This window comes from Venturia canescens, chromosome 9, assembly GCF_019457755.1.
Source record: "Venturia canescens isolate UGA chromosome 9, ASM1945775v1, whole genome shotgun sequence".
Taxonomy (NCBI): Eukaryota; Metazoa; Arthropoda; class Insecta; order Hymenoptera; family Ichneumonidae; genus Venturia; species Venturia canescens.
In genome coordinates this window covers 11,024,173-11,040,350 of record NC_057429.1, presented here as the reverse complement: position 1 = coordinate 11,040,350, position 16,178 = coordinate 11,024,173, and the positions used below count along the sequence as shown (strand labels likewise).

Sequence of the window (16,178 nt, the reverse complement as noted above, 5' to 3'; positions counted from 1 at the left end):
TTTCTGTGTTACTGTAATTTTTCTTGTGTACTTGTGGATAAAAATTTGAAAAAAAACTCCATTATATGTAGGTTTAAATAATTGAATCTTTATTTAAACCCGTAATAAATTGAAATTTTATTTAGATTCAGATTCGGAATTGCGTGCAGACCGCCGACGAAGTAACATCGCGGACGAGAAGCCTAGTGAAAATTCGAACCCGAACAATCGAAAAATTAAAAAAAAAAAAAAAAAAAAAAAAAAAAAATTAAAATCCCCACGCAGAAGGTGCAAACTGGAAGCAAGAACGGACCCACCCACACCAAAAACACGTAATGGTCAACAGACAGGCATAAAAAGCAACAAACGTGAATATACCGAAATCACAATGCCAAGAAAAAACATCAAGAAGAAGAGAACCGATGATGATGACCAGGGGAACAACAAACCAAAAAAAGTCAATCCGATCAATACTAAAAATCGCTTCGAAGTATTGTCCTCGGATTCAGAAGAAGAAGATGACATGGAAACCGAACAACAAACAGGAAATACAACAACTAGACCAAAAATCTCACCACTGATAATCAAAAACGAAGGACTATCCAAAGAATACAAGGACAACCTTCTGAAAGAGATCAGGCTTAAATATCAGGGAACAACGCTGCAGTTTACAAAAAACGCAATAACCATAAAACCAGCAACGAGCCAAGCACATGACGACCTGAAAGCATCACTAATACTACGCCAAAGCAGCTTCCATACATACGCAGCATCGGAACAAAAAGAGAAAAAATTTGTGCTGAAAGGACTCCCCCATTTAGAAATCTCGGACATACTGGACGATTTCAAACTTCAAGGAATTGAACCTACGAAAGTCGCACTGTTGAAACTGGGACACGATAAATCAACTGAAAATCCACTATACTTTGTATCGTTCAAGGGCACAGAAGACACCGGTCATCTCAAAAATATTAAATACATCTGCTCGGTCCGAGCGAGATGGGAGAAATACCGCAACCGACGACGCACTACGCAGTGCTATCGATGCCAAGCCTTCGGCCATGGCACATCCTACTGCTACAATAAACCGAGGTGCGTAAAATGTACCAAGCATCACCTCACATCAGAATGCGACAAACCAGATGAAGCTCCACCACAATGTACAAACTGCCAAAAAAACCATACAGCTAATTCGCCCGAATGCGAGGTATACAAACAACAACTGGAAACCATAGATCGAAACAGAAGAAAGAGGACGACACCGCAATTACAACCTCAGCCACAGGCGGCGCCGGTGAACGCCGTTAGGACCTTCCCGCTGCTCGAAGTAAAAACCAGCCCAGCAGGCAACAGCCACCATGAGAGAGACGGAAACAACAACAGCAACAGCAAGCGTCCAACCAACCCGAGACCAGCAGACGGCGAGAACGCAACCTATGCGCAGGTAACAAATAACGAGGACCAAAAACTGAAATCAAACAGCGAAACAAATGAAGACTTCTCCACATTCTGCAATATTCTTAACGAAGTCAAAACGCTTCACTCTCAATGTGACTTAAAGAAAATGTATGCTATGCTTAAAGAACTAAACGAAAAACTCACTCAATGCAGAGATCATATTTCGCGCTGCGAAGCTTTCTACACGGTAACGCTTATTTAAGCGTTAATGCATAATTTCAATAGAGCAATAATCAGAAACATTAAAATAGCGCATTGGAACGCAAACAGCATCAAACCTAAATTAAGTGAAGTGATGGACTTTCTCGAAACGAACAGCATAGATATACTATTAGTAAATGAAACTAAACTGACAAACAGAATTAAATGCAAAATGCCAGGATATAAGATATACAGAAAAGATCGGCCAAACAATAGAGCAGCCGGAGGAGTAGCTATCTTTTGTAGAAACGATATATCATGCTCTGAAACAGACTTTAAAACCTCAGAAATAGAATCACTAGGAATCAAACTCAACAACAATCTCGTAATAGCTTCAGTATACGTTAAACCTCAAATTACAATAGACCCATCCGAACTAGACAAAATAATAAACTCAGCAAACTCAATTCTAATGATAGGCGACTGTAATGCAAAACACACAAGCTGGAACTGCACAAACAATAATGCAAATGAGAGAATACTTTTTAATTACACAAATAATAAGGGATTGGCAATCATTGCACCTGATAATTACACGCTCTATCCGTATAACGATGCACGGCCAAGTACTGTGGACTTTGCAATAATCAAAAACATTAACGACTACCTACAGATAGAATCAATTAACGAATTGGACTCAGACTATCAACCAATCGTCATTAAATACGCAAACGCCAAATTGGAAGAACAAAAGAGAACCTTCTTAAACTATAAAAAAGCTGATTGGACAAAATTCAAAACATACATAAACGAAAACGTCGAAATCGAAATAGATGCAGTAACGGAAACAGATATAGAAACAAATGTAACGAACCTCACAAAAACAATAATACAGGCAATAAAACAAGCCATCCCTACAACCCAGATCAATTCTAAAACCTTAACCCTTCCGGAAAATATAAGAGCAAAAATTCGGTTACGTAACAGAGCACGAAGAGTATATCAAAACACAGGACAACAAGCATTCAAATCACTACAAAACAAACTCTCAAAGCAAATTATAACGGAAATCCGAAAAGTCAATAACGAAAAATAGAATGACAAACTTAAAGGTTTACATATAAAAGACTCCTCCTTATGGAAAATGGCCAAAGCATTTACTAAACCATTGAACACGGCCCTCCCGACCTTGCAAGGACCACGAGGCCTCGCAATTAGTGATAAACAGAAAGCAGAAGTGCTGGCTGAAAATTTCGAGAAGGTCCATCATCTTACAGAAAATATGGGTAACGATAGATTAGAAAAAATAGTAAGCGCTAGATACAGAGAAATTCATAACAGCCCTATCCAACCAGATACCATTAAACAAACTACAATTCTCGAAATCGAAAAAGCAATACAAAACACAAGGCCAAAAAAAGCCCCCGGCCCTGATGACATTCAAAATATAATATTAAAAAATGCTAACGTTGTTGCATTTCAAAAACCCGGAAAAGACAAATTATTTCCACAAAATTACAGGCCAATCAGCCTGCTACCAACCCTTAGTAAAATCTTGGAAAAAATCATTCTCAATAGACTTAAATTACATGAAAAAGAAAGACAACAACTAATACCTGAACAATTCGGATTCAGGCAGGGATTGAGCACTGTTCAGCAATTGGCGAGAGTCACTGGCCACATTAGTAAAAATTTTAATATAAATAAAGCAACAGTCATGGTACTACTCGACATAGAAAAGGCCTTTGACACTGTGTGGCACAAAGGCCTCATCTACAAATTACAAAAATTGGAAATTCCTCTATACCTGGTCAAAATCATACAGTATTACCTACATAAAAGAACATTTACAGTAGTAACAAACGGAAAATCCTCACAAAAACAAACAATTGTAGCAGGGGTACCACAGGGTTCCATCCTGGGGCCGTTGCTATTTTTATATTACATTAACGACATACCAAAAACAAATGAAACAGATATTGCACTATTCGCAGATGATACAGCCATTTATGCTAGCTCGTGGAAAAAGAAAAAAGCGCAACTAAACGTACAAGTGCATGTCAATCTTATAAAAAACCACTTTCATGACTGGAAAATTAAACTAAATACAAACAAGACTGAGCTAGTACATTTTACACACAAAAGAAAAAACGAACAAGCCGTTCCATTCCAAATGGGACAAGTACAAGTAGCACCAAAAACGAGTGCCAAATATCTCGGTGTGATACTAGATAATAAATTAACGTATACGAAGCACATTCACGAAACTAGATGTAAAGCCCAAAAAATCAAAGGCATACTCTATCACTTGCTCTGTGGAAAAAGTACGCTAAGCTTAAAAAACAAACTTATGTTATTTAAATCTATAATTAAGCCTCCCCAGTATGGAGTAACACCTGCAACTCCAACATCAAAAAATTAGAAATAGTACAAAATAAAACCCTAAGGATGATACTGAAAGCAGAATGGAGACTGCCGAACTTAGAAATAAGAAAGCAAGCAAATATATCTGAACTAAGAGTTGACATCCACCAACTCGCTAAAAAATTCTACACAGAGCAAATTAAAAATGTACCTACACTACGCGAGCTAGGCATAATAAGAAAAGACGAGCTCCCGTTCAAAATAAAACATAAATTACCGCAACTCATCATCATGCTTTAAAAAAAAAAAAAAAAAAACATTTAAGCTAGCAAGCATCAGAAATGCACCCAATGTAAATAGTGTACATAGTAAAACATTAGCCACTAAGTTAGATGTAAGGAAAGCAACTATACTCTAATAAGATTTTTTTCAAATTTTTACTTTAATAGAAATACAAACTAAATGTGATAACACACTGAAATAAAAACAAAAATCAAAACACGAACACAAACCAGACTAATAAGCCTTAGTTAGGCAGGCGTAGTCGTCACACAACAACAAATGTATCCCAAAACATTGTAAGCAAAGATAAAATAAAGAGACTTTGAAAATGAAAAAAATAATTTGAGCACTTTTCAAGGGCGATTTCAATTCTCAAATCCCGGTCCTCTAAAGGTTAAGTTAGTTTTTAAGATGATTCTTTCATTTAACAGTGTGGAAAACTTTTTCCAATGAGCCTTTTTGTAGTTAAGGAAGTGTCGATCTGTCGTTTGTAATCGTGAATAGTTCAAGACATTATGAGCTCACAAAGCTGTGGACACTCGCACGTAGTACAATAGAAAGGCACGCATGCGCGCTACTCAGATATACTTCTGATGATTCGCTACCTCTCACTCGCACACATACGGCTCATGCATCATTTTCTCTGTCTCTCTCTCGTTTCTTCAATTCCTTCATTCTCTTATCCGGTTCTACACGTGGCCGACTGTGGGAACAATCCAGTGGTGCATAAGAAATAGATATTCACTTAAAAAAAAAAGAACGAACGAATTCGCCGCTCCTCCTATCATACCGCATCTATGCCTCGCAATACTACATCATATTCTTTCGTTGTGCAATGGGAAGCACGTATGAGTGAGTTTGTCGTCAATTCGTTTAATTTTTCAGTGAAAAAAAGTAGTGGAAGAAAGGTGAGATGCCGAAAAAAAGTAGAGAGAGCATGAAAAAAAAGGAAAGAGAAGAAGAAAAGAAAAAAGGAAAGGAGCATCTTGCTAGAGATGAAAAAGCGAATGAAAGAGATGCAGACCCAATTAAGAGAATTACAAGAAATCCTGGAGGCTAGTGATCAAGATGGCGGCGAGTCGTTCGAGGACAGCGGCAATGACGATAACCTGGAACGCGTCATCGCCGTAGAAAACGAAAAATTGGAAGATAAATCTATTTTATTTGAATTCTATTTAAAATTTTTCAATTCTGACGGCAGAATCGTAAGTAGCGACCCCAAAAACCGTTAGATCACTTGCAAGGTTGAAAAAATGTTCAATAGGAAAATATGCCCCTCAAAGAGTTCATTCGATCGAATTTCAATTATCGTCATCGAAATATGTCAAATCTCAATTCCGCGAGTGCGAATACCAACTTCTATATGTTCATCTTCGATCTAATCTTTTAATCTGAATCGAATCGAAAATACGATTCAACAAGTAAAGTCGTCTGATCAAATGATCTGACACAAGAACGCTCCATCCGTTGCGCTCGGGCTGATTTTTGCGACACAATAAATCGTGCCGAGCGATAAGGCTGTCCCGTTACAAAACGTCCGTTTCGTATTTACAGCATTTGTAGCCATTGAATGAACTTCAACCCGCAAAAATAAATGCTCTGAAAGTTTATAACTCAAGTCGTAGTTGGGGCAAATTTTCAAAAAAAAATAGTTCATCGGAACTAGAGAATATGTAGTATGATGATTTGAGTACAAAGAGTTTTCCTTCGTAAGAGTTATTTTTGGCCCTGAAAAGGGCCGTTGTATGGACGATTAGAGTAAAAAGTTTATGCCTTTTTCTCAGTTTTCTTGGGCAGAAGTACTGCCTGAATGTTCGGCAAAACACCTCCTTGAGCGATAGTAACTCCAGAAAGAAGTTTGTTCAGTTCCTCATCGTTACGGATGGCCAATTGAAGATGACGAGGGATAATCCTGGTCTTCTTATTATCACGAGCAGCATTTCCGGCCAACTCGAGTACTTCAGCAGCCAAGTATTCCATTACTGCTGCAAGGTAGACTGGCGCACCTCCACCAACTCGCTCTGCATAGTTTCCTTTGCGGAGAAGACGATGAATTCTTCCCACGGGGAACTGAAGTCCGGCTCTGTTGGAGCGAGTCTTAGACTTTCCCTTAACTTTGCCACCTTTTCCACGACCAGACATCTTGATTCAATGAGTAGAAATACGAGCAGCGAAGACTCAAACCGTGATCGGAGCACGAATAATACTCGAAGGTGGGCTGCGTGCTTATTTATGCTCTACGAGGATCAATGAACGGGCCAATCAGAAAGAAGCTTGAATCGGATTGGTGCGCTAGTCATACCATTGTGATCCGCCGTAATGATCGTGCACTCCGACCTTGCTTCTAGTACACCCTTACCCAATTACCCTCTCCACTCTAGCACCAACGTCATTGGTGCGCTGGTCCGTATTTCTACCCCCACTCTCGTTCTCAGTCATGTGCGCTGGTCAGAGAATTTACTGATTTATAAGAGCGTTCGAACCATGGAACATCATTCTGCTCGTTTAGTTCGCTGATTTTACTTACTTCAGTACATCATGCCGCCCAAAGCCAGTGGAAAAGCTGTCAAGAAAGCCGGTAAGGCTCAGAAAAATATTACAAAGACTGACAAGAAGAAGAAGCGTAAGAGGAAGGAAAGCTACGCTATCTACATCTACAAAGTACTTAAGCAAGTCCACCCTGACACTGGAGTCTCCAGCAAGGCGATGAGCATCATGAACAGTTTCGTTAATGATATTTTCGAACGTATCGCTGCTGAAGCCTCTCGTCTCGCTCATTACAACAAGCGATCAACTATCACGTCTCGGGAAATTCAAACCGCTGTAAGGCTCTTGTTGCCTGGTGAACTTGCCAAGCACGCTGTCAGCGAAGGCACGAAGGCCGTCACCAAATATACGAGCTCTAAGTAATTCAGTATTGCTTGATTTAATCGGCCCTTTTCAGGGCCAACAAATAAATCAAAACGAAGGTCAACTGTGTAACAGTCATTTATCACTGATACTACAAGATTAATGGTACCTAATTGTTTTGGAAAATGCAATTTTTCACCAAATATAATTATCTACAATAGTATTGGAAAAGACAGCATTAAAAATGTAATGAATCATTGGTTATTCATTATCTATAAATTCATCAATCGTCTGTAAGTAAAAATACGTATGAATTTTACCTATCATGACCATTGATTGTCAAAAGTCTATATCTATATGACGCTAATAGAAAAAAATATATTCGGTTGACTTTAGATTCTGAAACTTCTAAAATAAAGTAGGCGTTAATCGATGAATAAACGCTTATAACGTACTTGTTTACGTTAGATGTACATTTCCTTCAAAAATGATGTACTTTAATCTACTGTGCCATCATTACATTCTTCTTATTTATATTAGTTTGGATATGCTTTTTGTATCAATGATTCATCACTTAAGAGTATGGATCAGTCGACTATGCTCACTTGGAATTTTCGAAATCAAAATTGTTAAACACAGTTTGATCGATTAAAAAAAGGCTCTGTCAGCCTACGCAGAACGATGGCAAAAATCGACTGACAGAGCCTTTTTTTAATCGGTCAAACTGTGTTAAAGAATTTCGATTTTGAAATTTGCAACTATCTCTCTCACACTCATGGTTGCGATATACCGACTGATCCATCCTCACGTACATGACAAGAGATTTATATATGGATATGAGAAATGTCAACAAGTCTGTTTTCTTATTCTGTCGCTCTGGAGATTTCTTTAATCTAAAAAAATGTAAGGATATGGTAAGAAAGTAATAATGATGACAGGAACCTGAAAAATTGTACCGGAAGCATCAATTTGAAGAGTCAAGACCTTGATTAATTTTATGAGAAAATATATCGGAGCTTAACTTTCCACATGACTTAAAATCAGGATTTTTTAAAAGGATATAAATTTTTAAATGCCATGAGTTCAACATGTCTCAGACATGGACTATTTTTTATGAATTCAACGCCTATACTTGGTTCGATTTAGATGAAGTTTATAATTTGGTATTATGTTCGTAATGCGAGACGATTATAAGACAATAGATACATACGGGCTTTATATTCATATTTAGTAAGTATGATAGTTATTATAATACTGCAACGATTTCATGAATGCATTACATAAAAAATGTAAAAACGATAAAGGTACGATTAGTGTGCAAACGTCATGACTACGTTGAAGAATATTTTTGGCCCTAAGAAGGGCCGTTTTGATGTGATATACGACTGCATAGAAAAGTTTAACCGCCAAATCCGTAAAGAGTACGGCCTTGACGCTTCAGTGCATAGACGACATCCATGGCTGTGACAGTTTTCTGCTTAGCGTGCTCGGTGTACGTGACTGCATCACGAATGACGTTCTCAAGAAAAACTTTGAGAACACCACGAGTCTCTTCGTAGATTAAGCCGGAAATACGCTTGACACCGCCACGACGAGCCAGACGACGGATAGCCGGTTTAGTGATTCCCTGGATGTTATCACGAAGAACTTTACGATGACGCTTCGCACCTCCTTTTCCCAATCCCTTTCCACTCTTTCCGCGACCAGTCATTGCGCAGCACAAGTACTCTATAATTCACAGTTAGACGGCTAAAAACCCACTGACTGCTCAAGTGCTCAACTTTTTTTTTGAAAATCTCTTTTATTCATGTTTTTCTCTACAAGTTGTTTGTACATTTTTGGTTTGTTTTGCTATACCTATTCCTTGGAATTTAACTAGCTTATATTTTTTTTTGTGTGTTTTGTTATGTGTTTTTGATTTCAGAGTGTTTATGTTGGGTTGTTATTTACAGGTTAAAAGTTGAAAAAAGTACCTGTTTGTCATGTGTTTTCCTTAATCCTACTTAACTTATGCTTATACTTAACGTGGTATTTACAATATTTACAGAATGTACAGTTTTAATAGTAACAGTTACTTAAAATGTTAGTAATATGTGATGTGGTAGTTTATATTTTATTTTGAATGGCGCATTCTTGTGCGTGTATGTGCCTATGTTTTTTAAGATTGGGAGATCAAGATTCTCGTAAAACTTTTCTGTCTTGTTGTATATTTCTTCCTTAATTGTTTTGACTTTAGATAGTTCATGTATGCTTCTGTTTGTTTCATGCCATTCAGCTTTAGTGATTGCTCGTAATATTTTGTTTTGGAATACCTGTAGTCTGCTTATGTTAGTTTTGCATGTGTTACCCCATATTGGTGAGGCATAGAGCGTTATGGGTTTAATGATAGCGTTATCTAAGAGTAGCTTGTTTTTCTCACTTAGTGCACTTTTGTAACCTATGAGGTAATGAAGCATGCTTTTTATTGCTTGCCCTTTCCTTTTAATTGTTTCTATATGTTTAGTAAATGTCAGCCTGTCATCTAGTGTGACTCCTAGATATTTTACTGCTCTTTTGGGTTCTATTATTGTATTGTTCATTGTGAGTGTTGGGGTTTTAGTTTTTTTGTTTTTTCTGCTGAAGATTACAAGCTCTGTTTTTGATTCGTTGATTTTTATTTTCCATTTATTAAAGTGTTCGGCTATTAAGTTGAGGTGATTTTGTACATGGTTTTGTGCCAGTGCTTTGCTCCACGAGCTTGCATAGATTGCTGTGTCGTCTGCGAACAGCGCAATTTCAGTGTTTTTGGTTTTCGGTATGTCGTTTATGTAGTACAGGAATAGAACAGGCCCCAGTACGTTCACAGTACTAGTACTGTGAACGTTCGGTTTTTGAGGTAATTGGCTATTATTTTTGTTAGGTACAGCGGGATGTTTAATCTTTCTAACTTAAATATCAGTCCTTTGTGCCATACGGTGTCAAAAGCCTTTTCTATGTCTAGGAGAGCGAGCGCTGTAGATTTGTTTTTATTAAAGTTTACACTGATGTGGTTTGTGAGTCTCGCTAGCTGTTGCACTGTGTTATGTTGTTCCCTGAATCCAAACTGTTCCTGTATTAGTTGCTTATGTGTTTGTTCGTGTATTTTCAGTCTAGTCAGTATGATTTTTTCAAATACCTTACTCATGGTTGACAGAAGACTAATGGGACGATAGTTTTGAGGAAAGAGTTTGTCTTTTCCAGGTTTGGGAAAGGCTAAAAGATTGGCGTGTTTCCAGCTAGTTGGAAAGTGACTTCTTTTGAAGCTTGCGTTAAATATGTATGTGAGTTGTACTATCGCTTTCCTTGGGAGGTGTTTTAGCACTATGTTTTGTATTGAGTCTGGCCCCGGTGCTTTTTTGGGTTTCAGTTGTTTAATTGCTTGCGCTATTTCACTTGGGGTTACATAGCTGATAACGTTTGCGTTTATATCTGTACTTGTTATTTGTCTGTATTTAGAATTGATGAGTGCGCTATGCCTTCGCGAGCTCATGTCTTCTGTTATGTAGTGCACCTTTTCAAAATTTTCTGCAAGTGCGTTCGCTTTCTCCTTACTGCTAATAGCTAGCCCCTGGGTGCTATGTAAAGTGGGGAGGGTAGTGACTGCTTGCCTGGTGAAAGCTTTCGCCATTCTCCAGATAGAGTTGTCTTGAACCTTTAAGCTTTTCAGTTTGTTTTCCCATGCTGTATTAGAATGTTCTTTAATTTTCTTTTTTATTGTGTGGGAGAGTAGGTTACGTAGATATTTGTAATACAAGTTTTGCGTAGATTGAAATTTCCTTCTCATCTTATTTCTGAGTTTTATTATCTTAACGATTTCTTCTGGCAGTGTTGGTGTTGTGTATTTTTGCTTTGTTATTGGAATTGAGAGTTCTATCACTTCTTTAATCTGGTCTGTTAACTCCTTTGTGCAATTATCTATATCAGTTTCGCTCTTTAAATTGGTTTTTAAGATGATTTTTTCGTTTAACAGTGCTGAAAATTTTTCCCAGTCAGCTTTTTTGTAGTTGAGGTGATGTCTTTCTGTCGTTTGCACTTGTGCATAATTCAAATGTATCATTACGGGTAGATGATCTGAGTCTAGTTCATTAAGGGTTTCAATTTTGAGGCTGTTCATGTTTTTAACCAACGCAAAATCTACTACACTTGGGAGTGCGTGGTTGTATGGATATAGTGTGTAGTTATCCGGGGCTAAAAGCGATATTCTTGAGAAGCAGGTATATCTGAATATTGTTTTTCCACTGACATTATTGTTTGTACAGTGCCAGTTGTTGTGCTTTGCGTTAAAGTCCCCGACAGCTAACACCGAGTTACCAGATGCGAAGATTTTATTTAAGTCTGCTGTGTTTATTTTTATTTGCGGTCGGGCATATACTGATACTATTATTTGGTTGTTTTGTAGTTTGATACCATGCGCTCCAATATTTGTTGTGTCGAGGTTAATTTCTGAGCACGTTATGTTATTTTTTACAAAAATGGCTATTCCGCCTCCTGTCATGTTCCCCTGCCTATCTTTTCTGTAACACTTATAACCCGGGAATTTACATTTATGCTTTGTTAGTAACTTTGTCTCATTTCATAATAGAATGTCTATTTTATGTCTATCTATAATATTCATGACTTCTCTGACCTTGCTCTTAATACCATTTGCATTCCAGTGCATGATTTTTAGCTCGTTTTTTATCGAATGCGTTGTTCTATACATAATTCAAGATGACGTTATAGAATACTTGGCATTTGGAGATATGGTCATAGCAGTTGGCTAATTTTGTGTTTAGCTCTTTAAACATGCTGAGCATTTTATTGAAATCACATAACGTCTTCAAGATTTGTATTTCTTCTATTATATTTGTAAATGAATCGTTGTCGTTTATGGACTGTTGTTGTTCGTGCGTTACTATTGGTTGGCTCTGCGTGTTATTGTTTTGCTGTGATTCTAAGTTTATTTTATCTTTGAATCTTGGATCTCTGTTACCTGTTTGGTCCTGAATTACCTTACTGCTGTAAGAGGTAATACTGCTGCGTTTGTCTCGTCGTTCTGTAGTTCGTTGTTCTATGTTTTGGTCCTGGAGGGATGATCTGCCTGCTGTCCTGACTGTGCTCTGAAGCGGTGGGAAAGAGGCCAATCCTGGAACTGGTTCTCTGCTCGCTGTTTTGCTGCGGTTGTTCATTCTGGCCCCTTGTTGTTGTTTCTCTGCTACTCTTTTGAGATGTTGTTTGTACGTTTCGCACGATATAGCGTTGGCTGGATGCTCCCCGCCACAATTCGTGCACTGCGGCTTTGTTTCCGGGGCCTTCCCGCAGTCCTTGGTCAAATGCTTTTCCATGCATTTCACGCATCTTGGTTCTTTGTGGCAGAATGCTGTGCCATGGCCAAAGCCTTGGCATCTATAGCACTGTGCAATTTTTTTCGGGTTTTTGTAAGTTTCCCAAGTGATGATAACCGAGCAAATGCTGCGTATTGTCCTTAGTTGTCTGGCGTTTGTTTCCGGATCGAATGAGGCAAAGTATGACACTCTGTTGGGGTTTCCATTTGCTCCCTGGTTCATTTTTTGATTTTGATGGGTTTGAAGCCTGCTTCGGTTAAATCTTCCTCGATGTGGCTTTCATCTAAGGCTGGGAGTCCTCTGATGACATATTTTTTAATTTTTTGACTTGCTGTTGCATAGGTGTGGAAGTCATATTTGGCTTGTTCAAACTGCTTGATAAGTTTGACTGCGTCCTCCTGCGTTTTTGGTTGCACGTTTATTGTTGAGTTGGTGAATTTTAGAGTTGATCCTTTGAAGTTTTTAATAATGTTGAGATGTAGTTTTGTTTTGTCTTCTGCCGTGAGCTTTTCGTTATTGATGATGATCGGTGGCACCTTTTATTGCCTTGTCTCTGTCCTTGTCTCTTGCTGCGAAGTCGTTGACATATCGCTTTCCGACTCGCATTCCGAAAGGCTGTTGATTTGGTCTCTCGTCCGTGCGTTCCCCCTGATTTTGGTCTGTTTGTTGTTGGCTTCACTTGGATCGTCCGCTGCCGGAGCTCTCCGTTTTTTGGAATTTTTCCCCATGATGTGGGAACTATTAATGGGTCCTTCTGAATCTTTCGACGCACCTTGGCGTAGAATCAGTTTCACTTTTCTTTTTCCTGTTATTTTTCCTATTTCCTTTTCACTAGAATAAAAGTTTCCTGCGTCGTGATCGCAGATCGAATCCCGAATCCTTGTCACATAATCCTGACTGCTCAACTTTTACTTTACTTTTGAAAATTTCTTTATTTGTCATTTTTGCTTTGCTTTACATGTTTGTAGTTACATTCTTGTTATACATTGTTGTTCCCGTCCCGAGGGGACTAACCAAGTGCGTTTTTCTTTTGATATCATGTTTTTGTTTTGTATCTGTGTTTCTGTAATTTTTCTTGTGTATTTGTGAATAAAAATTTGAAAAAAACTCCATTAATTTTATTGTTTGTTGTGTGCTTATTCTAGGGTTTACTTAGCCTAACTGTATTTACAACTATTTACAAAGTTTACATGTCCTTAAAGTAATATTTGATGAGGCAGTTTGTGCTTTATTTTGAATGGGGCATTATCATGGTTGTATACACCTACATCATTGAGTATATTATGTATTCTGATCCGGGTTTCATAGAAAACTTTTGTCATGTCATAAATATCTTCATATATATCTTTTGTTTTCAGTCTATTTCTTATTTCTAAGTTGCTTTCGTGCCAGTTAGCTTTGCTAATCATTCTTAGTATTTTATTTTGAATAGTTTGTACTTTTTTGATGTTTGATTTGGCTGCATTGCTCCAAATTGGTGCTGCGTATAGTAAGATGGGTTTGATCAGGGCTTTAAAGAGTAGCGTTTTGTTGTTAATTGTTAGTTTGCTGTTCTTATTGATGAGGGGGTATAGTATGTTTTTTATTTGTATTGCTTTGCTGCATGTTTTGTTGATGTATTTGCTAAAGTTTAGGTTTTTATCAAGAATAACTCCTAAGTATTTTACTTCGTTGGTTGGTGATATTGTTTCATCATCGATTTCAATTTCTAAATTAATTTCTGTTTTTTTGAGTTTTGTTTTCTTGGTGAATATAATTAATTCTGTCTTGGCAGCGTTGATTTTTATTTTCCATTTTTCATAGTAGTGTGTCAGCGAGTTTATTCTGTTTTGGAGATGTGTGATTGCTGTTTTTTTATTCCAAGATGCAGTGTATAGTGCTGTGTCGTCTGCGAACAGTGCTGTATTTGTTTTTTGGTCTTTGGGAATGTCGTTTATGTAGTAAGAGAAAAGTACAGGGCCTAGTATGGACCCTTGTGGTACTCCTGCTACTATTGTTTGTTCGATTGAGGGGGTGTTGTTTATTATTACCCTGAATTTTCTGTTTTCGAGGTAGCTAATGATTATTTTTATGAGGTACATTGGTATGTGTTCGTTGTTAAGTTTGTGTATGAGGCCTTCGTGCCATACTGTGTCAAAAGCTTTCTCAATATCTAATAATAACATTGTGGTGGATTTTTTTCTGTTCAGGTTATTTGAGATGTAGTTTGTAATTCGTGCTAGTTGTTGTACTGTGCTTCTGTTTTTTCTGAACCCGAATTGTTCGTCCATTAGTGTTTGTGCTGTTAATTCATATTGTTTGAGTCTATTCAGGATGATGTTCTCGAGAACTTTGCTCATCGTTGGTAAGAGGCTGATCGGACGGTAGCTTTGCGGGAAGGTTTTGTCTTCGCCTGGTTTTTGGAACGCTAGCACGTTGGCTTGTTTCCAGTTGTGTGGGAAATAGGAGTTTTTGAGTGCCTGGTTAAAGATGTATGTTAATTGTACTATAGCCTTTTTTGGTAAGTGTTTCAGAACTATGTTTTGTATATTGTCCGAGCCTGGGGCTTTTTTTAGTTTTAATTTTTTAATTATTTGACCGATCTCATTGGGTGAGCAAAGCTTTATTGTGTTTATCTCTATGTTGCTTGTTTTGATTTGGTTGTAGGTTGTGTGAATTTGGTTGTCTGTGTTTTCGTCTCCTAGATCTTCGGTCAAGTGGTGCACTCTTTCGAAGTTTTCGGCAAGTACATTTGCTTTATCTTCATCTGTGTAAACTAGGCCTGCCGGTCCATGTAGTGTGGGTATGATATTTGTGTTAGCTTTGGCGATGATGATGATGTTTCGACCATCCCTGCATCATTTCCAGCGGTTCAAGAGTCTCTACAACTCGAAGAGTTGACCGAGGAAGAACTTCTTCAACCAGGACCATCGAAACGACGAAGAATATTAAAAAAAAACGGGGGCCCTTAATTATTATTTTTGGCTACACAAAAAAATAATTGTTCAATAAATTTCATGTTTTTGTTGCATAATTTGTCTGGTTTATTTGTTTATGTTTTATCCCAATAATTTCCCGAACAACCTCCCATCCGTTTCGACGTGTGCATACAACCGTGCGAGCGGCTGCATCGAAGCGGGGCACGGACTTACTGACTTTGCGGCGTGCTAGAGATCATAATTTTGGTCGGAGGAAAAAATTAAAAAAACGAAATTGTAGGTCTGAACACGCTCTACAAGTTTTATAATAGACAATTTTTCGATATCTATCGCGAGAAAAGAGAAAATAGCAAAAAACAAATTTCATTACCTAAATTTCTGACTTCTTCGATCGATGTCTCAATAAATATAAACAATAGGTGAAAAATGTATAGGACCTTAATTCTAGAGCACAAAAAAAGCAACAAAAAAGTATGAATTCAAAATTCTCGTATCTCAACGGAAAACCGAGTTATTGTAAAAAAACTGATTTTAACCCTTTTTTTAAGGTGGCGCAAAATGCACATAGGAAATCTTGGTCGACAATTTGAACTGAAGCTTTTCTAAGCCCCCCCCCCCCCACGTCATATCAAAAATTTAGCCTTCTCGGTTCATTTGCATTTCCAAATGTATATAATGACTGGACTACGATAGCTTTAGCTACTTTCCATATGGAGTTGTCTGTTACTCTTAAGTTTTCTAGTTTTGTGTCCCATTCTTTATTGTTGTGTTCGCGTATTCTTTCCAATCAAGCTCTTCTCTCGTCACCTAAAACAGTCTGATTTCTCTAATTTTTTCCCATTAT

The 16,178-nt window shown here is 37.7% G+C and overlaps 4 protein-coding genes across 4 annotated transcripts in view; 2 read left to right on the top strand and 2 right to left on the bottom strand.

Annotated features, from left to right (window-relative positions):
* Cad96Cb (protocadherin Fat 4-like Cad96Ca) overlaps window positions 1-16,178 on the top strand; it is a 71,252-nt gene that overhangs the window by 25,533 nt on the left and 29,541 nt on the right. The gene's annotated exons all lie outside the window — the stretch shown is intronic.
* On the bottom strand, window positions 5,979-6,405 carry LOC122416490 (histone H2A-like). Its single transcript, XM_043429491.1, has one exon. It carries the CDS (start codon window positions 6,364-6,366, stop codon window positions 5,992-5,994), a length of 375 nt encoding a protein of 124 aa, XP_043285426.1. The 5' UTR covers window positions 6,367-6,405; the 3' UTR covers window positions 5,979-5,991.
* LOC122416493 (histone H2B) lies at window positions 6,746-7,171 on the top strand. Its single transcript, XM_043429494.1, has one exon. It carries the CDS (start codon window positions 6,763-6,765, stop codon window positions 7,132-7,134), a length of 372 nt encoding a protein of 123 aa, XP_043285429.1. The 5' UTR covers window positions 6,746-6,762; the 3' UTR covers window positions 7,135-7,171.
* On the bottom strand, window positions 8,474-8,791 carry LOC122416495 (histone H4-like). The gene has a single exon (XM_043429496.1). It carries the CDS (start codon window positions 8,783-8,785, stop codon window positions 8,474-8,476), a length of 312 nt encoding a protein of 103 aa, XP_043285431.1. The 5' UTR covers window positions 8,786-8,791.